At 24.1% G+C, this 27,630-nt stretch overlaps 3 protein-coding genes and 2 non-coding genes across 5 annotated transcripts; all 5 read left to right on the plus strand.

The window, feature by feature from the left end:
* Nucleotides 1-234: 234 nt before the first annotated feature.
* Nucleotides 235-1,101, plus strand: WARP (von Willebrand factor A domain-related protein, putative; the record flags this gene model as incomplete). The annotated part of the gene is made up of 1 exon (XM_029008545.1): nucleotides 235-1,101. One exon carries the CDS (start codon nucleotides 235-237, stop codon nucleotides 1,099-1,101), a length of 867 nt encoding a protein of 288 aa, XP_028860094.1.
* Nucleotides 1,102-5,443: 4,342 nt separating this feature from the next.
* Nucleotides 5,444-5,558, plus strand: PmUG01_01030700. The gene has a single exon (XR_003751925.1). It is a non-coding gene; the product is annotated as an rRNA (ribosomal RNA).
* Nucleotides 5,559-6,519: 961 nt separating this feature from the next.
* PmUG01_01030800 lies at nucleotides 6,520-10,975 on the plus strand. The gene has a single exon (XR_003751926.1). It is a non-coding gene; the product is annotated as an rRNA (ribosomal RNA).
* A 4,120-nt stretch (nucleotides 10,976-15,095) lies between these two features.
* On the plus strand, nucleotides 15,096-18,465 carry PmUG01_01030900 (Plasmodium exported protein (PHIST), unknown function; the record flags this gene model as incomplete). Its single annotated transcript, XM_029008546.1, has 2 exons — nucleotides 15,096-15,299; nucleotides 15,478-18,465. The coding sequence occupies 2 exons, from the start codon at nucleotides 15,096-15,098 to the stop codon at nucleotides 18,463-18,465; spliced, it is 3,192 nt and encodes a 1,063-aa protein (XP_028860095.1).
* Nucleotides 18,466-22,451: 3,986 nt separating this feature from the next.
* On the plus strand, nucleotides 22,452-23,380 carry PmUG01_01031000 (Plasmodium exported protein, unknown function; the record flags this gene model as incomplete). Its single annotated transcript, XM_029008547.1, has 2 exons — nucleotides 22,452-22,520; nucleotides 22,751-23,380. The coding sequence occupies 2 exons, from the start codon at nucleotides 22,452-22,454 to the stop codon at nucleotides 23,378-23,380; spliced, it is 699 nt and encodes a 232-aa protein (XP_028860096.1).
* Nucleotides 23,381-27,630: the final 4,250 nt, after the last annotated feature.

Below are 27,630 nucleotides of genomic sequence, written 5' to 3' on the forward strand. Positions count from 1 at the left end.
TTTGTTTTTCCTAACTTTGTTCCACTTTCTTTTATTTGATTTGTCTCGTTTTGTTTTGGCATTTTTAGTTTCCTCCAGTGTTTTTCGCCGTTAAGACATTGTTTTCCATTAAGCTATGCAATTCTTAATTTTGTAATTAAGGAGATTTTCTTTTTTTTTTGAAATTTTTTTCTTTATTTTATATTTTTTTTTTTTTTTTTGAAGTTTTACATTACGCATAAAAAAATGAAAAGCATGAAGAAAATATTATGTTTCGCTTTTTTATTAGAATATGCCATCACTTTGATATATGCAAAAATAAACAATGTGTCAAATAGTTCTGTGCCACGGATAGCCAAAGAAGGTGAAAATGAAAAAATTATAACATGCGTTACTGAATATGTGATTAAAGGTGATTTACATATTGATGATGGTGGGTTTTGCAGTACCAGTACAGAATCTTCATCTAACGGGGATGAGTCAAGTGTAGATGTAGGAGTTGACAATCCAGGAGCTTATTGTGATAACTATTATGATATAACTTTAATTGTTGAAGAAACAAATTTCGTTCAAAAGGATTATTGGTTAAAAGGTACTATTCCATTTTTAGAATCAATGATAAGAAATACAAGAATTAGCAAAGATAAAGCTCATATGTCTCTTATACTTTTTGCTTATGATCAGCGAGTTATTGTTCCATTCACTGATGAAATTAGTCAAGATAAGGACAAGTTCATTGAAAAGATTAGAACTATAGATGATGTAGGAAAAAGTGCTGACACTTTATATGTGTATGCATTGGAATACGCTATGGAAAAGGTTATATTTGGAAATGGAACACGAGATAATGCTCCAAAGGTAGCCGTATTATTTTATTATGGTTTTGATTATGGAGCAAACAAAAGTTTAATACCGGATGTGGTTAAAGATTATAGGGATAAGAATATAAAACTTATAATTGTTGGAATTGCTTTAGGTAATACAGATAATGCATATTTACTTGCAAATTGTTCTATTGGTGAAGCAAATTGTGCTAATGTCATTTTTAAGCCGTGGGATTTTGTGATTCCAGCAGCGGAACAGGTAAAGGCAAAAATTTGTAGTAAGGATAATAGTGCATAGAATTAAACCCTGTAATTTAAAAGGAAAAAAAAAAAAAAAAAAAAAAAAATATACAATAATTAATACACAAACGGATGGGAATACGAATTAAAAAATTTCTTAAGAGTGCAGATGTACTGGATAAACGCATAAAAATGGTATCAATATATCATCAATATAGAATCAAAATGGCATAAAAATATATCCATATAGTATCAAAATAGTAATAAAAAAAAAAAAAAAAAAATAAAAGGGGATAAAATGAATGAAAATGCGAGAATAAAAAGTAAAAATAGTACATGAAAATGTAATAGCAACGGTAAAAAAAAAGTATCTTTTTATGACCTAGATGGAAAAAGCTCGAATTAAATCCAAATGTTCAAGAAGAATAGCAAAAATAAATGAGCAATTATAAAATGAAGAGTATGTAATAATATAAAAGAAAGTTTATACTATTAAAAATTCTTGCATAAATGCACATATAAAAGAGCTTTTTACAAGGGTATACGCATTGACACTTACATATGTATAAATACATATATACGTACGCAACATAAAACATACACCTGTGCAAACATTTTTCTTTCTTGTTATTGCTGAAAAAAGAACTAAGAACTTTAAACAAGTTATAAACTATATATGAACTAAGGTATCTCCAAAGAATTTGCTAATGGATAACATAATAATTGTGAATTTTACTGCATAACTTCTTTTTTTTTGTTCTTTGTTTTTTGTTCTTTGTTTTTTGTTCTTTGTTTTTTGTTCTTTGTTTTTTGTTCTTTGTTTTTTGTTCTTTGTTTTTTATTGTATTATTTTTTTTTGTTTTATTATTCTTTTTTTTATTTTATTATATTTTTTTATTTTATTATTCTTTTTTTTATATTTTATTATTATTTCTTTTTTTATTTTATTATTTTTTAATTTTTTGTTTTTTTCTTCCATTTATAATAGTTACAGCTTAAATAGACCTCATTTTTGTAGTTTAATTTTAACAAAATATTTAACTTAATTTACCTTTGTTTTCTGTTTAATTTTTAAATTTTATGGATTAATAAATTCGTTCCTTTTTAAAGTAATTTTTTTTAAATTGTACATTTTTATTTTTTGCAAGAATTACAACTAAACTGTAATATTTCCCTTAAAAATATTATCATTGTATATATATATCGTTAACGTTTTTTGTAAGCACAGTAAATGTGAACAAAAGAAAAAAAAAAGAACAGTTAGGAAAGAAAGTAAATTAGCACAATCGAAATGGGTATTTTGTCGTAAACACATATATGCATATTAGTGCGCAAACATATATGTATATATATATTTATGCGCATACGTATATATATATTTGTTCTCATACGTATATATATATTTATGCGCATACGTATATATATATTTGTTCTCATACGTATATATATATATATATATATGTGTGCATACGTATATATATTTGTGCTCATACGTATATATATATATTTGTGCGCACATGTATATATCTGTTTATATATTTAGGAGCATACTTATATATCTATTTATATATATACTTAATTGTGTGCATTCTCATATATCTTTTTATATATGTTTATATTTGCGCATATATGTGAATGTAAGATTTTTTTTTTTTTATAGCTAATTTTTGTCTTAATATATATTTTTTTAAATAACTAAAACTGAAACTGCTTCAGAATTATTACAACTATGTGCAATAAAAAATGAGTATGTAATTAAAATAACTTAGTTTAAACTTAATTAAAAAATAAAAAGGTATAGTTGTTTTGAGTTATTAATAATATGTTTTCGAATAAACGTAATTTTGAATTTTTGACCATTATAAAAACGTAAGATAAAAATAATATATAAATCACGATGTAAGAGATATGTGTAGGGCTATAAGGAAAGGGAAATAATTAATTGTTGAAGGGTTATACATTTTATATAAAATTGAAATATGTACATATATATATAATTATCTTGATATTATTTTTTATTTATTTTATGTCAATTTATATTTTTTAAGATAATACACATATGCACAATTATATATTTGTTATTACGATCTTGCCAACCAAACGCTTATATGTTTTCATTTTTTTTTTTTTTTTTTATCGGTGTCACTACAATGCACTATATGTGAACGTGCTTTTATTATTTGATAGGTGAATTCATTAAGCTAATGTTTTCAAATTTTTAGTAACTCGAGCTGAACGTCAGATATAAAACAAATAAATATATAATATTTATGTAAAAATATTATGACAAGTTTACGTTGGGTGTTGAATAATATACATAATACATTTATTTTTCATGTTTTTTAATAAATTGAATATTATTTTTCTAAAATCATTAGAAGTTACATGATTATACATAGCAAAATTAAAATTTTTTTTTTAATTTTTTTTTAATACTGTATAAAATATATTATAAAAAATAAAGACAAATTTCTTTAAGTATATATACAGTATAAAAATGTTTTCAAACTTTTTGAAAAGCAAAGTGTTAATGTACGCGATCATTGTGAAATGTGCAAATTAAATATAGCTATTAATTTTTTATGTACATAATGTGTTGCTATTATTAAATGAAAAAATATATTAAATGTGTTTATATATTTGTATGTGTAATATTTTGATCTTATTAAATGAAAAAATATATTAAATGTGTTTATATATATGTATGTGTAATATTTTGATCTTATTAAATAAATAAATATATTAAATGTGTTACTATTGAAATAAATGTGTAATTTTATTTCATAAAAATAAGTTATTTTTAAATGGACCAAATATTCATAAGTCTATTTCTCTTATAATGACAGAAAAAGATTTCTTGAAATTAAATATTAAATTTACATGTAATACAAAGTATATTATTTTTACTTTATAAGGAAGTTAAAAAATATTCGTGTATATATATACACAATTGAAAAAAATTTAAAAAGGCAAAAAGATGAAACATCGTTGCTTTTTTATATTTTCTAAAATTGCTTAAAGATAAATCAAGTAAAGTATGTAATATAATTTTTTATAATATATTAAAACTTGTTACACATTTTTTGTGTATATAAAGATTAATTGTACCTTTTTTTTTTAAAGGGGATTATTATTTTATTGGAACTAGTAACACATACTATTATAGTATACAAAAAAAATTGCATTATATTGCAATATCGTTTTATACGATTATATATTTAGCGAAAAAGCGTTTTGCTTACAATACATTGAAAACATTTTAAATAAAGGGGCAAGTTTTTTAAACGTAGTAAAGTATGTTAAACTTTTAAGTTTGCATATAATTTATAAATAAATTATAAAATTACAAAGAATTTTTTATATCGGGTTTATTCCCCATATATTAAAGTATTTAATACTATTTTTATTTTAATTATAATTATACAAAGTAATTTTTTTTAATTTATTAAGAACATTTTTCTTAATAAAAACCGAAAAGGTATTTATATTAGTAAACAATATTTTATTGAAGTATGATTTTATTTTATTATTTTTTATTATAAATTAAATATTTTCAGACAACTCATTCGCTTATGCAAAATAAGCATAGGTGAGTGTTTTTGTAATAATTAGTATAAATTAGTGTAAGAATAATTCACTATAAATATAATTTAGCTTTTGTAATAATTAGTATAAATTAGTGTAAGAATAATTTACTATAAATATAATTTAGCTTTTGTAATAATTAGTATAAATTAGTGTAAGAATAATTTACTATAAATATAATTTAGCAGTGAAAAAACTATGATTAGTATAATTTTATACGTAAAAAACTATCATTGATTGTATTTCGTAATTCGAAAATAAAGTAACGCTGATTAAAGTGTAGTTTCTTGTAGTAGAAAACCGATTAGAAAATTTGCTAATGCCATAATCTTTTTTGTTTTCTACTAGAATAGATTAATAATTAGATTCTGTTATATGTGGGAAAAACGTTATAGATTAATTTAATATTGCTATTTTGACTATTATTATGATATTATTTTTATTTTTAATTGTAGCTATTATAGTATTATTATTATAGATTAATTTAATATTATTATTTTAAAAGTTATTATGATATTATTTTTAATTTTAATTTACGGCTATACTACAGCTGTTATTATTATTATTATCATAAAAACTAGTACGTGAAATGATATTTAAAAAATAATTTTCACATGTACAAAAAAAATAATTGTAATATATCAATTTTTAAGTTATCGTGTAATATTTTAGTAATGAAATTTATTCAATTTTTTAAGACCAGATTACATTGCCATTATATATTATATATAAATTTATATAGTACTATATATACTATTATATATTATAAAATATACATATGGCATTATTCTTTTTTTAAAAAATGGCTAAAAACAGCCTTAACGATGGATGTCTTGATTCCTATTGCGATTATGGCCATATTTCAACGTATGAAATGGATTTTTTTTTTAAAAATCAATCCTAAATAATGAGGATCATATTTGCCAAAAACATATAATAATGGTTGCCTAAAAAACATAGAACACCGATGGTAGTAATGAAAATTTACTTGCATTGACATATTTAGTGTATCTATTTTCTACTTTACGAAATTTTTTAATAATTCCTTTTATTTGTAGTATTTAGCACAAACAGAAGGTATGTTTTTTTCCCTTTTTTTTTCTTCTAAAGAAGAGGGACAGAAAGCATATTCCTGGGAGGATTTCGGTGCGCTGCCATAAGCGTTTAAATAGAATTTACAACGCGAAAAAAGATCCTTATTATGGGGCATGAAAGAATTAGATGCTAAGGCTTCATGTTTCGGATCAATATTGGATAAGGCGTATTTTTCGATATATACATATAAATTATTATGTATGTGATTAGATATTTTGCACAAAGTATAGGTGTACATTTTATACGTATATATATGGTGCGTTTGAGTAAAGCGGCTGTATATATACGTATATATGTATATCTATATTTATATATTTAATTATGTAATATGTACGAACATACGTAGGCGCAGCATTGGGGTGGTTTACTCTGCGGGGTATCTATCACTTGTTCGTTGAAATATGGTCCTTAAACACGTGTCGTGTTCTTTTATATAATTTATTTTATATAAAAGTTCTCTGGAAAGTTGTATCAGCTGATTTTGTACGTATATACGCATAACATTAATATACATATGTATTAAATGTTATGTACAAATAGGTACAAAACCCGTTGGCACAATCGTACAGATAGATTTTAGTAAAAAGTGTGTATGTATATATTTATATATGTATGTATACACCTTTTGGTAAAATTTAGCGGTGATAGGTATTTTTATTATTTAGAAAAACCATAAATCTCGAATAGTTGGTAAAGCAAGGGATCCGTAATAGTCAGCTCTTCTAACTAGTCACCATATATTAGAATGTGTAAAGTAGAAAGGCAAATCCGCTAAACACAGATTAAAGCGGAAGAATAGAAAATAAACATGATTCCTTTAGTAACTAATGATATTAGTGAAAAAGGAGTAAAGCTCAAAAGGAAAATCTTTTCATTTGCTATATATATATATATAAAAAGCATTGATTAGAATTGTCAAGTTGAGAATTTAATTCTGTATAATGTTATTAAAAAAAAAAAAAAATATATATAAAAATGAAATATATTGAAATAATTTACCAAAGAGGGTTTAAGTCCCGTAGTTTTTATATATTATTTTTTTTTTACATTAGGATTATTTTCTTGTTGAGTCATGTTCTTCGATAGTGGAGCATAAATATGTGTGAATAAAAAAATAAAGTAAAATTTATTTCACATAAAGCTAAATATGAATAGGAAATCGATAGTAAACAAGTACCGTAAGGGAAAGATGAAATAGTACTCAGGAATGAGAATTAAAAAGAACCTGAAATCGTTAAGGTGGAACGGATTAAAATGGGAAGCATGTAAGGAGAGTAAATAGAATTCCTCTTTTTGAGGGGTTTATTATTTTCTTTATTGATAGAAATATCAGTAAAATAAGATAATATCGATAAAGCTATAGCTGAGAAGGAATTAAGAAAATTAATAGATACTTATGTATGTATGTGTAACCGTATAATCGCATATGTGCACGTATGTAATATTTTTTTTTTTATTTTTCCTTATGCTTATTTTTTCCGCTAAAGGAGGGAACAAAAATAGTTTTGTAAGAAAAATGAAATATTTTTTCTCCAAATTAAGGGAATTATCCAATTTACTGAGGAATCAAAATGGTAGAAATTTAATTAATTTTTTTTTTTTACTTATATTTAAGTTATTTCTAAAAAGTACCATTTTAACCCAATCGTCTTGAAACACGAACCAAGGAGGTTATCAAATATGCGAGTGTAAATGATATATTAAACATTCAATATTAAAATAGATATAAAATAATATACGCATATAATTATTTATTATACTTTAAAATTATTGTAGAATTAGTTGAAATGATATATTTTCATACTGATGCATACAGTGCCGATAGAAAAAACAATCCATTACATAGTAGTATTAATATATATATATATTTATACATACATATACTATGTGTGTTTTGTATGCTATATCGAGCAAGAGCATAATTGATAAGTACCCGACGAGGCTTTGAACTACAAACATTCTGTAGATTTTAATGATGTTTGGCATATTATTTTAGTACGAAGCCTTACGAGAAATCGAATTTAACTATAACAGTGCAAGTAGCTTAATATTCAAGAAAGTTTGTAGGTTTTTATGTGAGAATTCACATAAATAGAAAAGTCTATATATCTGGTTATTTTCGAAAAATCTCTCACGATCGCTGGAGTTGACTTTATTATAATTTTACTAGAGGGTAGAGTATCCATTACATTTATAGTTAAATGTATATATATGTATTATGGATTATTAGGAAGCATCAAGGGAATAATATGTTAAATATATATAATATAAATTAAAAATATGTGTGTACACCAGTATACATATATAATATATGTTATATATAGTTTTTCTTTTCGTTGACACACACCTAATTTTATATAGTAAAGAACTCTTCCTCAATAGTAAAAATTGGGTAAAATAGCTAGTGTGTTTTATCTATTTTTCATAAATAAAATAACTTCAAGTGGGCCATTTTTGGTAAAGCAAAAACTGGCAATGAGGGATGCTCCTAACGCTTGGATAAGGTGCCTAAATATTCGCTCATGAGATCACATAAAAAGGTGTTGGTTCATAATAACAGTAGGACGATAATCTTAAAAGTTGATATTCGCTAAGGAATGTGTAAAAACTCACCTACCTAATGTACTAGCCCTAAAAATGGATGGCGCTAAAGTGAATTACCGATACCGGGCCATAAAAGGTAATAAAAAGAAGGGTACTTCTTTTTAAAATCCTTTTATGAGTAGAAAATCGTGGGGTTTTGTGTAGAAGCGAAATACGTGAGTTTTCGTGGAACAAATCCTAGTGCAGATCTTGGTGGAAGTAGTAAATATTCGAAAGAAAATAACTTTTGAAGTGTTTTTTGGAGTGACGTAGTTTTGTTGATTTTGTCGCCACAAGGTATACATGGAAAATGTTCGTATGTATTATATGTATATGTATATACGGATGCATATATATATATATACGTACGTACATATATACGTGTTGCCTTCAGTTGGGTAATGACGCCAAAAGTATAGCCGCTCCCAAAGAGTTTTAGCTTATAGGGCTACCAAACGGCAACAATTATAAATTTATTTTTATATATATGCCAATCTTACGTAAACAAGGGGTAAACAGGTTGATAAACCCTGTGCTTCCAACGGAATACAAACGAAAGGAGATGGTAACATGTATATTAGAGATGAACCTCCCTACATAGGCCTTACAGTCGGTGTGCTAGCTCCATTGCACGTTTACAGTTATAGGTGAAAAGACCTTCTTTTCGTATGTGTATATCAGTTCTAAAAAAACGGATGGTACATATATGGAGGGAGGTATTTTTCCTGTGCACAATTAAAAACAAAATTAAAGGATGCCATTTATTGGAATATTTAAGGATTTCAATATTTGATCTATTCTTTCTTTTTTTTTTGTTGTTGCACTGGTAATTTATGTTTTATATGAATTACTCCGATGTTGGTGAGTCCTACATTATCTGAATTAGGGGGGGGAACAGCAGTAAAAAGAAATCCGAAATTTAAGAGTATTTCTTTCTTGGTTACTGTCTGATTTGTATTTCAACTAGCGAAGCGTGCCAACAAAAATAAAAGTCACATATCCAAAGTTAAATAACCTTTTTAGTGTTATTATAGATATAAAGTTAGTTTGAGAATTAATGGAATAGAAAGGTCCGTAAGCTTCATGACAAGAAGTATATTGCCTCTGAGGAAAAGCAAATAATAAAAATATAGATAGAAGTAGGAGAGTAAAGAAGAGGATGATGGAAATATGAGTATTATGTATTTATAAGGAATTGTGTGATAGTATCTTAATGATTTTTAATTTTTGAGGTATTATTATTCAGTTCTCTATATTTATATATAATTTGTGTTTCTATTTGTCCTTTTTTTTTTCTTCATCTCTATTTCACGCCGTTTTGGCATTTTTATTATGTGTCATTAGATAAATTGCGATGATATTAAACGTTGTACTCAGAACTGAAAAAGGACTAATGTAACCCACTCAGTTTAATTAAATTTTTATTACTGTGATATACAAGACTATTATAAAATATATGATACATTTATAATAGCACAGTAAATAATCCCTTCCAGTGCTATGAGTATCAAAATTGATGAAACTCATTATGCGCGAGTAAATGGAGGGATTGACCACATGTATATATATGTGCGTCTATAATTTTGTTAAGGCAACTAGAAGTGGTTGATCGTCTAGGTTTCGGAAAGTGCCTACGATGCCGGTGAGAAATCTAAATGACCAAACACTGATGGATTGGGGGTTCGAATGTCTCTACTAAACTATCTAGCGAAACCACAACCAAGGGAACGGGCTTGGTAAAATCAGTTGAGGAAAGAAGACCTTTGTTTAACATTACTCTAATATGGCTTTGTAAAATGACAAAAGAGGTGTAGCATAAGTGGAAGTAAAAAGAAAAAACTTTAATGTATTTTTTTTTTTTACGACAGTGAAATACCACTACTCTTTATACTTATTTTACTTTATCTATTTGGTGAAAATTTTGTACGTTTATGTTAGCTGTAAATTACTTTTGGAGCTTTTTTTAAGTTTTAGAGGTTGTTTATTTTTAATATAAAATTTGGATTAAAAGAAATTAAGTGCGTATATTTTTGTGCGCTATTTTTTTCTGTTATTTTTCCAGTATAAATTTGATATACCTGTAGAGACATAGTCATATGTGCGAGTTAGAAAATGGGCCTTTAATACTATATTTTATACATATAATATATGTTATAAAAAAAAACAAGCTCAGAGAGATTAGAAATCTCTTGTAGACCAAAAGGGGAAAAAGCTTGTTTAATTTTTCTATCTCTATAAAATGAGTAGAAAAAGCGTGAAAGCGTACGTTTTGTATATATGGCTTCATTGGGGCACTCACCTTTATATTTATTATATAAGGAGTAGCCTGAAGATATGTTATAGCAGGGATAACTTGCTTGTGGCTGCCAAGCTTTTATTTTATTAAGAAGTAACGCGGCTTATTGTTCTGTGAGTATATAATGGCTTTTTTCCTATCATTGAGAAGCAGCATTCTCAAAGTGTCGGATTGTTCAACTGTTAAAAGGGAACAAGAGTCAAATTTTAGACCTACATGAGTGGGTCTGTTTTACCTTACTGATGAAATTATTGATTAAACTCTGTAATGTAAAAGTAATCCATCTTAGTACGAGAGGAACAGTTGGTTCAAATTGTTTGCAAAGCAAACCGATTGCTAAATCAATGTTTGCAAGGCGAAGTTTGTAGGTTAATGACTGAAGGCATATAAAGTCAGAAACCTTGCTTGATAATCATTGCAGATCGTTCTTTTTTGGAACATCTTTTTGATTTTTGCAAAAAGAGAATAAATAATGCGTGTTGAATTTCTTTTTTTTTAAAAGAATTCTCATTAATATAATCCTTTGTTAATAATATCTTATAGTCTTAAGAGCACTGAGATATTTTTAATTATAAAAACCCAAAATCAAAAAAGATATCACACCCTGTAGACGACTTGTGTGCCTCAGAGTGCTGTAAACATGGCTTAATTTTCTTAATTATTTCTGTTGAGGCTCATCTCTTGTGGTAATACCGTGATCCCTTAATAAATATATTTTCTGTTATATAGAATATATATATAATTATATATTATATACATATATATATATAGATATTGATATTGTGAATTGATATTTTACAAAATTAAGTCATATCAATTTTTTTTATCATATATATATATATATATATGTATATAATCTTACAATTAATGCTATCAATTTTTTTTATCATATATATATATATATATGTATATAATCTTACAATTAATGCTATCAATTTTTTTTATTACATAACCTATATTATGTTTTGTTATATTTCATCCTGTTCACTTACGTTATTTATAACAATTATGTGTATATTTTATGTGAATATTTATTTTAACAGAATTTAAGTTGAATAGTTTTTATATGGGTGTTCATAAATATAGTATTCCATATATGGAGAATATAACTATTGATAATTTTTTTTTTTAAGGTTATTTTTAGAGGATAAGCTGAAATGCTTTGTTATACCATAAATCGTAATATATATATTATTTACTTAAGTATCAGGTCAAGTATTACTGACAAATATTAAGGAAATCCATTAAAAAAAATGGTTTATTTGAAAAAATATTAAAAAGGTAAATGGTAAGAAATAGCATCATATTATATATATATATATATATTTTTTTTTTTTGTTAAATGCGGTTATACGAATTCCTTTAAAATGTTCAAGAGCTGTAGCATATGTTATGATGTACTAAAATATTAATTTTTAAATGCTTCACATGAATATTAATTATTAGTATAAAAAATTATATATTATACCATTAACTCTTTTGAGATTTATAAAAGAATATTTTTCAAAGGGTTTGGAAAAAATGTAAAAAATACATCGGTTGTACAATTTCATCAAGTGAAAAAAAAAATTATTAACATTCGAAGTCGTTCAGAAGAAAATATTTCAGAAAAAATTTATATACATTGTTTTTTTATATTTTTTTTTATTGTATTATATTATATATAATTTTTGTGCTTTATGACATATTCCGTTTTTCATAAGTTTCTATGAATTTTTTTTTTTTGAAATAAAATTAATAAAGGTTTAAAAATTAACACAATTCATTATATTTTTTTACTATTAAATAAAATAACACCCCACAAGTTTAAAATAAAAAGGGAAGGTGTACAGAAATAATGGTACATAAAAGTTGCGTTTTGAAATTATAAGCTACTTTTACGAAACAATATATATCTATAATATAAATAAGTATTGTACAGTGAGCAGTGTGATACAAATACAGTTACTATGTTGTATATACCATATATAATTACAATTAAAATTACTTGCATATATATAAAATATATTATTAAATGATAATAATTATTGAAATATTATATCGTTACATTTTTAATACATTAGTGCAATTTTTACGTTCATAGGAAAAAAAAAAAACATTACAATTAATATACCACAAGTCTTTGAACAAAATTCATTTCATATATAAGAAAATTATAAACTCTTGCGAATAATATATATGCATGAAATTATATAAAAATATAATACAAGAAGATGTACCAATTCTTTCGTCAAATTTTATACGCTGCAAATATTATGTAATGAGTGTATTTTTATTTATAAAATATAATAATTAATAGTATGATAGCCAAAATGTTTTTTATTTAAAATTTTGTATACAATTTATTTATATTGTATATACACACAATACCATTTTTTACAAGGCATAAAGTAATATATGAATTACATTTATTTACTTAACACATGAAGTTAAAAAAAAATAAAAAAAATATATATTTTAAAGGAAAAAATTTATATTAACATCTTTTTTGTTTCTTTTTTGCTACAAAAAAAATTTTATATATAGCACATCCCGTAGGAAAAAATCCCAAATGTTATTAATATATTTTTTTTATTACATTTTTTTTTTTTTTTCTTTTTCTATCATTTGTTTTTACTCACATTTTATATCTTTGTTTTTAAATGTTTTCCTTTACATAAACGGCGGTGAATAATTACTTAAGAAAACATTTTTATTTTATTTGCATTTTTTTTTTTTTTTTTTTTTTGTGTGTTGCTATTTAAGGATTATTTGTACAAAAATAAACACTTTTTTATAGTACATTTTAATATGAAAAGTACAACAAATTTACGTACAATATATATAAAGTATTACAAAACCTTGGTATTTATAATTTTAGTTTTGCGTATATATCTTATATTTTATATATATGCAGTCTTTCGTGCTGCTTCCTTTTTTTTGAATTTTCAGAATTATCGAGTTATTTATTTTGAATAAATTTTGATTTTAATAAATCATATATAAAAAAGAGGTATCAACTATGTTCACAATTAATGTATAATGAAAAATAAATATGTTCGTATAAAAATTTTCAGTTATATGACAGTTAATAGGGCGTTTTTACTTTTATTGTTTTTTTTAAAAAATAAACATATATAATTAAATTAATAATAAATGTGAAAATGAATTTTTATTAAAATGGATTAAAACAAAATAAAAATAATAAATATTGTAGTTTTTATGTATAAATAAAAAAACTCTAATGTTATTGAATTATAGGAAAAAATAAATGTAATAATCTAGTACTAAATAACTGAAAAAAAAGAAAATTACCCAATTTATATATATTTATTATTATAAGAAACAACAAAAGAGTATAAATATATTTGCCTTAATCTTTTAATAGAAAAGCAAAGGAGTAACAAGATTATATGAACGAAATGTAACGAAAAAGAAAAAATAAAAAAAAGAACAATGTTTATATTTCAAGAACTTTTATAAATAGTGATAAATAATAATGCGAATGTATAGGAATAGTTCATTTTAAAGTAATGAAGTATAAAACTGATAAGCTATTTGATTACATCATTCTACCGTTTTTCTTAGCGCATTATTTTAACCATTTTTATTTCATTAATAAAATATATTTCAAGCTATAATTTTCTGGAGGCATATTTATGTTTATTTTAAATAATTTTAAAGCAACTCTGTTCTAATTTAATAGAGCGAATTATATATATTTTTTTTTATGTTAAAAAGAAATATTAGTTTTGTTCAAAAATTTTCTTTTTTTTTTATAAAAATTTAACAGGAAAATATTAAAATTTAGTTAGCTAATAAATTTTTTTTTCTATATAATATATTGTAAATTTTTTTTTTTTTTAATATTTTTAAACATTATATATGAAGTTATTTTGTAAAAGAAAAAGTGAATTTTAACAACTATTAAAATGAAAAGAATATTAAAATTTTTAGTAAAAAAATATTTTTTTTTAACGTAATAATTTTTTTTGTTATTGAGACATAGTAGTTTATTATTATATATACACATTCGATAGTTTTTATTAGAAAAAAAAATTTGAAGAACTGAAGTATATATAATATAGTCAAATAACAACATTGTACAATACTTCTGTAGGTAATAATTAATTGAATTAGAAGACAATATTTATATATTTGTATATATTTAGTTTTAGAACTACTTAATATAGTTATATATATATTATTTTCTTACGAGTAGTTTTTTTTTTATTTTTATTATTAAGTTTTGATTATTTACATAAAACTTTTTTTCTATGTAATAATATATATATATATATATTTTGCATTATTACCTAGTTTATTTTAGAATAAGGATGTATAATAATATCTTGTAAAAAATAAATTTTATTATTTTCAATATTATTATATTATTAAATTATTATATATATATTATTGCAAGTATTAGTGTTATAACGGATAGAACAATTTATAAAATTTAGAGCATTATTTTTAAATAAAATATATATTTTTGTGATTTCGAAAATTAGAATATGAATAATTGTAATATACCAATTGTTGTTTTACCCACGTCGTTGTTTGCCATTAGTAGTGGCAGTGAGAGTAATGATTCAAAAAAGAAATCATCAAAAAGAAGGAGAAGGAAATGCAAAAAATTGAGCTTTGAAAATTTTAATTTATCTTCTCTTCCTTTTAAGGTGTTGTTCATTTTTGGCGTTATAGTTGTTCTGTTACATGTAAGGAACCAAATTAAAATTTAGAAAAGTTGTTTATTATGTTTATATGTATGTATATATATATATGTATATACATATATGTATATTATATATTACCGTATTGTAAGTGAGAACGTGAATGCTGTTATTTTTATTTGGTAATTTTTTTATAATATATGCGATACATTCTTCTTTACAGAATAAAGAGCCATTCGGATCTCAAGTGAATGATAGATCTTTAAGAGCATTAGGTGAATATTATGGAAATCATGAAGGTAATAGAGGTCCATGGAGTAATGAACAAAATGTGAATTATCAAGGACAAATGGCAGTGCCATATAATGGTGAACAACAGTTTAGAATGCATGATCCATATCATTTGGAAAATTATGATAATAATGATATGGGAAATTCTGAAGGACCATCAATGGAAGTTAATAGAGATTTTAATGGATTACAGAACCCATCATTATGTAATAACACTCATCATAATATGGATGATCCTAATGACGTATCCAATAGAGAACAATTTGAAAGAATGAATGATGATAATGGTCAACATCATCCCATGGAAGCAGTATTAGTAGGACCGCCAGGAAGTAATTCTAATGAGCAGGTTCTTCAAGTTGAAACAAATGATTATAACGGTGATACACAATATAACGGATATAATGAAAATATTAATGGGGATAATGGAAATGATTCAACACCAAGGGAAGCTGAAGGTTATGACGGTTCAGAGGGTGAAACTTTAACAGGAACTCATGATTATAATAATGTCGTACAGGAAAATCAAGAGGGACAGAATGAAAATAATAATAACAATTTGACGCCTGAAGGTAATGATTCGAATGCAGGTGAACAAGGAAATTATTCTACATATGATGAATCAAATGCACAAGGATCTAATTTAGGGGGGGGTGCAGATGGAAGTACTGCAAATGAAGATATCATAAGAAGGGGATTAGAAAATTTATATAATAAAATTGATTTAACATCGCGAGAAGATTTAGCTTTAAAGGAATGGATTACTAAAGCATTAAGTGGAAATCTTATGAGTAAAACAAATGGAGAAAATCAGCAATTAAATGTAGAATCACCAAATCAAGAAGGTAACGAAATGGAAGAAGAAAGTTCAATTAACGAGTGGATGAACAAACAAGGTTATGGAGATTTATATAACAATTTAAACCTAGGTGATCCAAATGCTGAACATATGGAAAATGAGAATAATGAAAGAAATGAAAATGAACATGAAGGTAATGTTAGTGGAACTAATGGGGAATCAGGTGAATCACAAATGATGCCTGGAAATTCAAACATGATGGATTTTAGGAATCAACAAGGAGGACCAGGTGTACCACATATGATGCCTGGAAATCCAAACATGATGGATTTTAGGAATCAACAAGAAGGAGGACCAGGTGTACCACATATGATACCAGGTCATCCTAATATGATGGATCCTAGGAATCAACAAGGAGGAGGACCAGGTGTACCACATATGATACCAGGTCATCCTAATATGATGGATCCTAGGAATCAACAAGGAGGAGGACCAGGTGTACCACATATGATGCCTGGAAATCCAAACATGATGGATTTTAGGAATCAACAAGAAGGAGGACCAGGTGTACCACATATGATACCAGGTCATCCTAATATGATGGATCCTAGGAATCAACAAGGAGGAAGACCAGGTGTACCTCATATGATGCCAGGTCATCCTAATATGATGAATCCTAGGAATCAACAAGAAGGAGGACCAGGTGTACCACATATGATACCAGGTCATCCTAATATGATGGATCCTAGGAATCAACAAGGAGGAGGAAGGCCTGGTGAACCACATATGATGGATCCTAGGAATCAACAAGAAGGAGGACTAGGTGAACCACATATGATGCCAGGTCATCCTAATATGATGGATCCTAGGAATCAACAAGGAGGAGGAAGGCCAGGTGAACCACATATGATACCAGGTCATCCTAATATGATGGATCCTAGGAATCAACAAGGAGGAGGACCAGGTGTACCACATATGTTACCAGGTCATCCTAATATGATGGATCCTAGGAATCAACAAGGAGGAGGACCAGGTGTACCACATATGTTACCAGGTCATCCTAATATGATGGATCCTAGGAATCAACAAGGAGGAGGACCAGGTGTACCACATATGTTACCAGGTCATCCTAATATGATGGATCCTAGGAATCAACAAGGAGGAGGACCAGGTGTACCACATATGATACCAGGTCATCCTAATATGATGGATCCTAGGATGCAAGGAAGAGGGGGAAGACCTGGTGAATCTTGTATGATTCCAGGTTATCCAAGTAACATAAGGGGCCAAAGCCAGGAAGAAATTAAAAGACAGCAGGAAGAAGACGCCGAAATTATTTTTAATTTAAGGAGTGGAAAAAAGATAGATGATGATGAGGAAGAGGAAGATCCCCGCAAAAGTAGAAGTGAAACAAGAGGAAGTACAAGTCAGACTACTAGAAGAAACAGACCAACAATTATTGGAAGTCCACATAATCCTATTAGACTTAAAGGACATGGTGCTTCTTCCAGTAGCCATCATACGAGCTCAAGAAGAGATGAATCCTCACATCACCGTAGATCAAGGGAAGAAGATTATGATTCTGGAAGTAATGATGCTAGAAGAGGTGGCCACAGAAATAGAAGACAAGAAGTAGGACATCATTCAGCTAATGGAAATGGAGTTTTACCATTTGGTTGTTCTCAAGGTGAGTTACAAGAACAATTAAGCGAAGAAGAATTAAATGAAAGACTAAAAGGCTTAAGAGAAAATGCATCTGTTAAAGAAATGTTTACTTTATTTAATCAGGTTATTTTTCATGAGAGAAAAAATTTTGTTAAAATGCAAGAATATATAATGGACTATTCTAAGTATTTACAAAAAACAATGATGTTACCAACACCTATTAGAATGAAATATTGGTGGAGAGCTCATTACAATATGACCGATGAACTTATAAAGAAGGAAAAATCAGACTTTAATGATTATTGTGCTTTTGTAAACAAAGGACAATGCGACAAATATAACTTTTTATATTTTGTTAAAGCAAAGAGAGCATCATGGAAAGAGCTTAGAGAATTAATGAAAAGTATATGGATGGAAATTTTAACATACAAAATGAAAAAACATAGTAAAATGTAAAAATAAAATGTAATAACAAAAAGGTTTTCAAGTGATTGTGGATGTAGAGTAAATAAGAAACTGAAGAGTTTAGAGTTCAATTTTATTGATAGCTTTTAAAAAAAAAAAAGAGAAAAAAACAAGTATTTAAAATAAAGAGAATAAAATAAAAGTATGGAGATTGTGTTTTATAAATTTATAGTTGGAGGGGGTCAAGAAAATAGGATGTAATCCCCGTTTGGGTATTTAAAAATAATGGAAAGGAAACAAATTATAAGTTATTTAACCATTTAAAGAATTAAATAATGGGGAGTATTATATATGAATAATAGCTGCACAAAATATTTATTAATTTTAAATTAATATATATATATATACAAAATAATATTAAATCTGAGATTATATATGACTATTTTATATATATTTTGAAGTTTCAATGAAAATATTAGCTGTTATCGTTGATTTTTATAATATTAATTATGGTATTTATTTATATATATAGCAATTCAATAATTAACAAGAAATTAGCTATAACTGCTTTTTATATTTTTTGTGTGCATAGTTTTTTTAGACATTTTCATTATATTTTTTGCTTAAAGAACATAAATATCAACAAAAAGCAGAAGCATATTATGACAATAATTTTGTGCAGTACTTATATATTTTTTTTGTTAATTTTATTATGATATATTTTTATTTTTAATGTTTCATTTTTTATTTTTCATTTTTTATTTTTCATTTTTTATTCTTCATTTTTTATTTTTTGTTTTTTTATTTTTTTTTTTTGTTTTTTGTTTTTTAGTTTTTGTTTTTCATTTAAAAATTTTCATTATTTATTCAGATTTCATTTTTCATTTGATATGTTTTATTTTGTATTTTTATTTTAACAACAATATATAGGAATATATTTGCAACATTGACTGTTTTGTAGGACGTTTGTTAAGCACATATTTTTAAATTGAATTATTTTTAATATGTGCTTAATTTTATAAGAAACTTAAGAAATAAAAACAATATTTATTGAATTAGATATTTTTTGAAATGTGTAAGTATGCGGATATTTCATATATTATATTACACGAGAACATTTAAGGTTTACATTTTTAAACTAAACGTTGTGAAAGAATTAACGTAATAATGTACTTATAATGTTTTTTACAGAATAAACGTTATATATATGTGCATATTGTATTATGTGTACACAATATATATATGCATATATATTGTATATATGTGTTAATGTTATATATATTTATATATATATAATATGTGTTTATATATATATGCATAACATTTGAGCAATTTCCCTTTTAGGCGTTCGTTTTTAACCAATACTGGAACATTAAATTATTCCTTTGTATCATTGTGTATATCTAAAGTTATGTGTTCATATAAAGCGTTAATTAATTAGACGCGTATAAAAGAAAAAAAGAATTTATTGAAATGGTATAATTCTCATGGAGTAATTAATATACACTTATACATATATATATGAACACATACATATGTATATATGAATATATATGAAAAATATCACCTATAAAAGCAAAGCTTTCTTTTTAATTTTTTGATTAACTGGCTTCTGAATGTTTTGTTCACTAACTTATTAAAATATCTTCTTGTCAGTTTTTTGTCCTTTTTGAAATATAACCATTGTTTTGCTTTATTTTTTTTAAAAACATATTATATACATTTTCGCTGTTTTTAAGTTTTCTTCAACTAAATAAACATTTACACTTGTTTTATTTTATATACATTTATATATATAATACGTATATACGTTTCACTTGTTCATGGATTAATCTTATATCATTCGAACGGATGCTCAAAAGTTGTCCAAAAAAAAAAAACAAAAAACATATGATCTACAATATTTTCTTATGAGAATATCGAAGGTTCAAATTATATAAAATATAAAAACATAATAATTAGATAAATAATATAAGATGTATGTATAATTCTATCATATTAGAGTAACATAGATTTAAAACAAATTTTGAAAAAAAATTATGTTTTCAAAACATTCAATTTTCTTTAAGTAACAATTTGCATCATATAAATAGAAAAAAATTAAATATTAATCAAATTCTTTTTTATTTTTTTTTGGAAAAAGGTGCTATAATAAAATTTTATCGTTATGAGGAAGAAACATATGGATTGCATGTACAATTTTTATAATTTAATTACACGAGCATTTGTTCATATCTTTATTGGTGATATCTATTACTATAGAGTTTCCTTTTGCGTTATCGTGATATATATATATATATATATAAATAGGTATCTATTATGTAAGTGCATTATGTACACTTTTCTAGTTGTCGATATATCAAAACAACGAAAATTACCGATTCACAAGAACAGTTTACTATTCTGTATTATAAAAAAAAAAAATAAAATTTGCCCTTTTTTTTTGGTATATAGAAAATACAATCAAAACTATAAATGTGATGTAGAAATATATGTATGTAAAAAAGAAGGTTAATTATTAATGTATTATAAAGATTTTTATTAAAACAGGGCTACAATTTTGTTGAATAAAAAAAAAAAGATTATATGTATTATTTTTTAATTATCCCTGTTTTAATATTTCAATTTCTATTTTTATATTTTATATAAGACCATTAGAATAATTATTATATTACAATTATTCTAAAGAGCGATATTTTACATAGTGTATCTGCTACTAATACATATTTTACTGTTAAATATACTTCTATAATTTACTTTTTTTTTACTTTTTTTTAACGCACAGTATTTGACGTAGCAAATGAAAGCTTTCCTACATACAAAGTTGTACATATATATATATATATATATATATATATATATAAAATGCAATTGCATGTATAGATTTGTTATGTTAAACTACCTGTTATATTCTTTTTACCAATATATAGCAGGGTTCAAGATATTAAGTTATTATAAAATAATTATATGAATTTAATACATAGATTTACCATGTTTGCAAAATAATATATTTGTTTATAATCCAGAAATTTTATATCATTAAAATTTTCATATTTATATATGTTCAAGTATGAATATGTATGTATAATAATGCTCAATGTATATACATACATTAGTTTATTTTTTAAGTACTTAAATTCTAAGTAAAACGAAACTAATTTGCATGGAAAATTGTTAAAAGAATACACGCGTAAATATAAATTATCAATTTTCGGAAAAACACAACTAAAAAATTGTAAATTTAACGATTTTAAAATAGAATAAATTAAAAAATCAATATAATGTTTTTGAATTAATATTAAATTAAATATTTTTTTGCTTTATAATAAAAATATTTAAAAATTTTTTTTTTTTTTTTTTTTTTAATGTTGTGCTAAAATTTTACTAAATTTACCATAGCTATATTTTCTCCTCTTTAAAAAAAAAAATATATTATTAAAAATAAAACTTATGAACTTTTTACCAATAAAGAAATATTACATTTATATATTTTTATTGTTTATATATTGATTTTTATATGAATTACCATTTTATTAATTTTTTTCCAATTAAATCAAGACAATGTAATTATATAAATTTTTGAGCATGATGTTTCATTTTAGATGTATATATTATAAGCATTATGTTTCAGCAAATAGTAATACTGTATTAATAAGTTATTATCTATGATTATTCTTATCTTTGCTTTATTATATCTATGCTTAATTATATATGTGCTTAATTATAAGATATAATATTTGTGTTAGTACATTTTTATTAATTTAACAATATAGATAGTAATAATAATAATAGTTAACAGTCATAATAGTAAATAATGAAATAGAAAATAATAATTATTATATTTATAATAATAATATTAATAGTAACAATAACAATAGTATTAATAATAATAGTAATAATAATAATACATAGTAAAAATTGTTATATGAAAAATTTTTACGATATATAGAAAAAGATTTAAATATGGAAATAAAATTTTAATCATTAAAAAGAAAAGGAATATACTAAGAAGTGCTTAACAAATAAACAAAGCAAAGATGTATTTATTTTATATTAATCTTTTTATATATACTTTATTCCTTTCGATTTTACAATTATTGAATAATGTAAGATTTATATAATATGTTATACAAATTTTTTTTTTTTTTTTTTCTTTATTATTTTATTACATTTTTGACACTTTTTTCATTCAATACTAAGATTATCCTTTATAATTGAATTGTTAAGAATATTGTTAAAAAGTAGTTATGTTATCATATTTTATTATATGTAATTAAATTTTGTCAATTTTTAGTGTCTGTTCCTTAACGCATGGAATAATGTAAAAGATTTTCAGAGGAAATTATATTTAAAAAATAATAGATCTTTATCAGAACGTGATTACAATATTAATAAAGATAAGCAGGTAAAAGAAAGACCACCTTATAGTGATAGTGATGTATTAGAATCAGATGGTGAATTAGAACAAAATATAAAAACATATTTACATAGTGAAGATGAAGGACATTTAACAAACGTTAATACTAACTTTAATGGAACTAAAAATTCAATAAGAGGAGTTAATACTGCTAATGATAAAAATAAAGTATTAAGTAAAGTTTTATCAGACATTAAGAATTGCGATGATTGTAATTATGAGGAAATAAAAAAATATATAAAAGAAAATGTTGATGAAAAGCATGTTGAAAAATTAACTTCGTTAGTAGATGAACTGCAAAATTCTAAGAAAGAACAAAAAAATGTGAAGATTATATTGGCAAGCCAAATGAATAATATTAGGAAAAAAATGCGGAAGAATATCGTGCTTTTTCTTATATTAACCCCAGTCATAGCACTTCTATCTTCTGTACATTTGTTTACAGTAACGGTACCAGAAATTATAAAAGCTTATACTTCGACTGTACTTGCACGTATCTACGTAATATTTGATCCTTGTCAAAGAACATATGTTGTATCTGTTTTATAATATTTGTCAAGTTATTATTCTGATTACGACTTTAGAATTTATTCCTTTGATTTTCATTCAGCATTATAGATAAGAAACAATAAGAACAAATGGTGTATGTCCTTTTTAATAAGAATTATTTCAACTGAAATTTCAACTGAAAGAATAATTAATATCGGTGTTTTCTCTTAATAAAACATTAGAGAATAATGCATAAAAAGAAAATACATTATAAAGGAAAGATATCATATATATATATATATATATATATGTAAAAATTTTAACTTCAATAAAATATTATCTACATTGAATTAATAAATTTTTTTTTTTACTTGTTTTAATCATTGCATATTTATAAAATTATTTGCCGTATGTGAATGTATTTTATTAATTATATGTTGTTTTAATAATTTATCAGATCCTTTAAATTAACAAAAAAATATATATATTTTTTTTTTGTATAAGAAATATTTTGTTCCAATAGATTAAGTTTTAATAGAAATGTATATTTAAATTAAGTATTGTACACGTATATGTGTAGATATTTTTATATTTTGTAGTCATATTATTCTTGGAAATTTTAATTTTACCTAATTACTTTTTATGTTACCAATTATTTTTACATGTACGTGTTTATATAGTTATAAAAATAATGCTGTTGTTATGGATTAAAAACAACCATACATTTTGAATATTAATTTTAAAATTCATTCATTTTAAATTAATCATTGTGAATAATACATCAAGTTAATAGGTGCGGCATTTCACAAAATGAGGAATAGAGAAGAACTAAAAGTATATTTTAATACTTTATGATATTCAAGGATATATTTTATTGGTTTTTTGTCCTTAACTAGTTGCCCGTAGAATATTTTTCTATATTTATTTCCGATTAATTTACCTTGTTGTCCTTGAGTAATAGATATATTATAGATGTTCTATGAAGATTATATATAGCTTGTAAACATGTCATACCAATAAAATAATGAGTATTTACAAGGGTTTAAAATTTATTTGCCTATATATTAGATTAAAGGAAATGCATGTTCTTTATTGTTTCATATTTACACCTAAATGTACTCTACTATACATATGGAAAATATATATTTCATTTTATTTAAAAAGGAAGTTATTATATAATCATATAATTATCATCATAATCATCGTCATAGTCATTTTTTTATATACCATACAAGGTTGATATATAGAAAAATTTTATTTTACATCATTAAATAAGGGAGTCTTCTAATTCAATGAACATATTCACACATTTATGTTTTCATTATAAATAAAATAACACAATCGCAATTGGTAACTCTAATAATATTCAGTAGAATATTTTTCTATTCACTTAATTATCATGAGGCGTGTAGTTGTATATATTGAATAGTATACATTGAAAAATGATCATAAACGAAAGACTTTCAAACATAAATATCAGCATTAGACAGAAAAAATAGTAGTCAACAAAAATAGAATATTTGAGTAATTTTTTTTAATTATTTTAAGAAGATCTTTTTATTTTGTTTTGGAAGAAGCGTAATTCTGTATTTCGATATTAATATGAAAAGTGTTTTTATGAATATTTATTAATTGTGTACAATTTGAATGTACCATAAATAGTAGCAAAAGTTGAATTTACTGATATAACAATTCATGTGAATATATTTTATTGTGATATGAAGTTTCATTTTATATCCATTAGAATATCTTAAAATTGTGATATACCAAGAAGAAAATATTATTAATTTATTATATAGGTAGCGAATAAGAAACATAAGGAAAATATTAGGGTATATATATGTTCCACTTTTTTAACAAGATTATAAGTATATTGCGCATGAATAAAGGTTATAGAAAAATAACAAAGTGTCAAGTCACAACGATTTTTACGAGTATATATATAATGCACGTTTACATTCGCTACTAGGGTAGATAATTTGTAGGCACATGTGTGTATATATATATATATATATATATATATATATATATATATATGTGTAAAAGTATGAATGAGAATTCTCATAACCTTTGAATATTAAGCGCATAAGTAATTTACTCGAAAAACAATATTAGATTTAAGTTTTTCTATTTCTGTAACTTTGAAATAAATGCAAATGTTTAAATTTTAATATATTAGAATGGAATAAATAAAAATTTACAAATTGGAATTCATTTTTTTAATACATTTAGTATTCTTTTTATTTTTTATACTTAATAGATCATTATAATTTTTAATGAAAATTTTAACTTTTACTTTTTAAAGAATGTTTAAAAAAATTTATTTAGTACTAAAAGGAATGTATATAATGATCCACGTAAAATTATATTAAAAGTTAACAGGCGAAAGTTTTGTACAGAAGGCTATTTTATACTTTATACATTATAAAAATTGGAGAAAATTTTTAGTACCTTTTATATATTTAACTGTTTTGTACAACAAATATTTTTATGTATTTATCGTAGGTGATATATTTATGTATATAATATACATACACGAAGAATGTTACTTCGTTTAGACATTTTATTATTAACGATGCTAATGATATACTATAAATTCATGGTTATCGTTATTTTATTTCACTCTATGAAATTTCTTATTCTTATGTATTGCATAATATGGTAAACTGAAAAAAAAATGCCACAACTGTTTGAGAATGTGAATAATATATACGCTTTTTATTAAGGGGAAATAACTTACAAAAACTTAAGCAAAAAATGATATGAACCAACATGAACAAAATATAGTTTGTACTAATTTGAGAGAAAGCTAAATATTGCTTTTCTTTTTTTTTGCATTTTCTTAAAGTTTTTGTAGCATTTTATTTTATACCATTATACGATTATTGTTAATTGTAAGCTATGGAAGAATTTTATAAGAATATTAATTAGGTTCTAATATAAATACTCATAGTTTAGATGTTAGTAAATTAAATTCTTCTCATGAGTGTTTAGGAATGACAGATATTGAGAAAAAGTTAAGTTATGAGTGAAAGGAACAACGACTAATTGAAGCTATTAATTGACCTAATTGTTATAATTGGTATTTCGTAGATTTTAGTTTCGGCATATGACACAATGAATGATATTTACTACTAATAAGGGAAATAGTTGATATGATATGCTAATAATGTTATATGGTTTTCGTACAGATTAAATTAACCAAAGAAAATGAAAATTTTTAATCATTTATAATTTTCTAAAACGAGAGAAAGAGTATAAAATGTAGATAAAAATCTAAATTCTGAGGTAGCAGATATATAGAATGGTGTAAAAATGTTAAAGAAAGAAAAAGATAAGGAATGAAAAAAATATCACATTGGGACATGGAAATATAAGCTTTGGGAGTAATATCTTCTAGCGGATGTTCACATAAAGGAATGAACTTTGACTAAAATTTATATTGAGAACTATTTGAAATAAAAAAATGTTTGAGTGTCGAATAGGTGTAGTAAAAACTTAAGGAAATATGTAAAGATCTATGTAGCATGCGTGCACAAAATAATATTCGTATTAGAAAAAAAATATATGATTATAAGTTCACGTTCCTTATATAATCCAAATTTTTTTTTTTAAGTTTTATTTTTAAATTGATATATGTAGAGAACAAAAATGAGAAAGATACAAAATTGATATATAATTAAAGTTATTTTAAATGAGTCATTTGGAAAAACACCCATTAATATATGTATAATTACCATAGAACTATAAGTGATCGTGTTATCATTTTTATATAAATTATTCTTGTGAACTTGTATTTATACATATAATATATATGTATTTATAATATTCAATGTAAAATGAAATTAGGGTAACTTATCAAAATTTTTATATGAATATATTTTTGGATCGAACTGTAGGGAAAATGTGGAAGCATAAATATGAAATAAAAATGAACGCATACATGTAGGATTTTTTTTTTTTAGTTTTTATTTTTATTACTCAAATATTAAGAATAAATATTATTTGGAAGTAAAATTTTTTTACAAATTTGAATAGGAAATTTTCGATAGTATAAGTATCCTTTTTCCGTAAGGTTTCAATAATAAAAATAGACAACATTAAGAAATGCATTACATTTATTAGATATATGTATAAAAAGCACATAATAGAAACAAAATTTTATGTAGAATTGTATACTTTCATAAATATTTAATATGTATGAACATTTTATCAATTCAAATAAACATGTTCTCATAAATAATAATAATTAAAAAAAAAAAAAAAAAGAAAAAAAAGAGGAATATAATTTATATAAGGTATATAAACCA

Source organism: Plasmodium malariae (assembly GCF_900090045.1).
Source record: "Plasmodium malariae genome assembly, chromosome: 1".
NCBI lineage: Eukaryota > Apicomplexa > Aconoidasida > Haemosporida > Plasmodiidae > Plasmodium > Plasmodium malariae.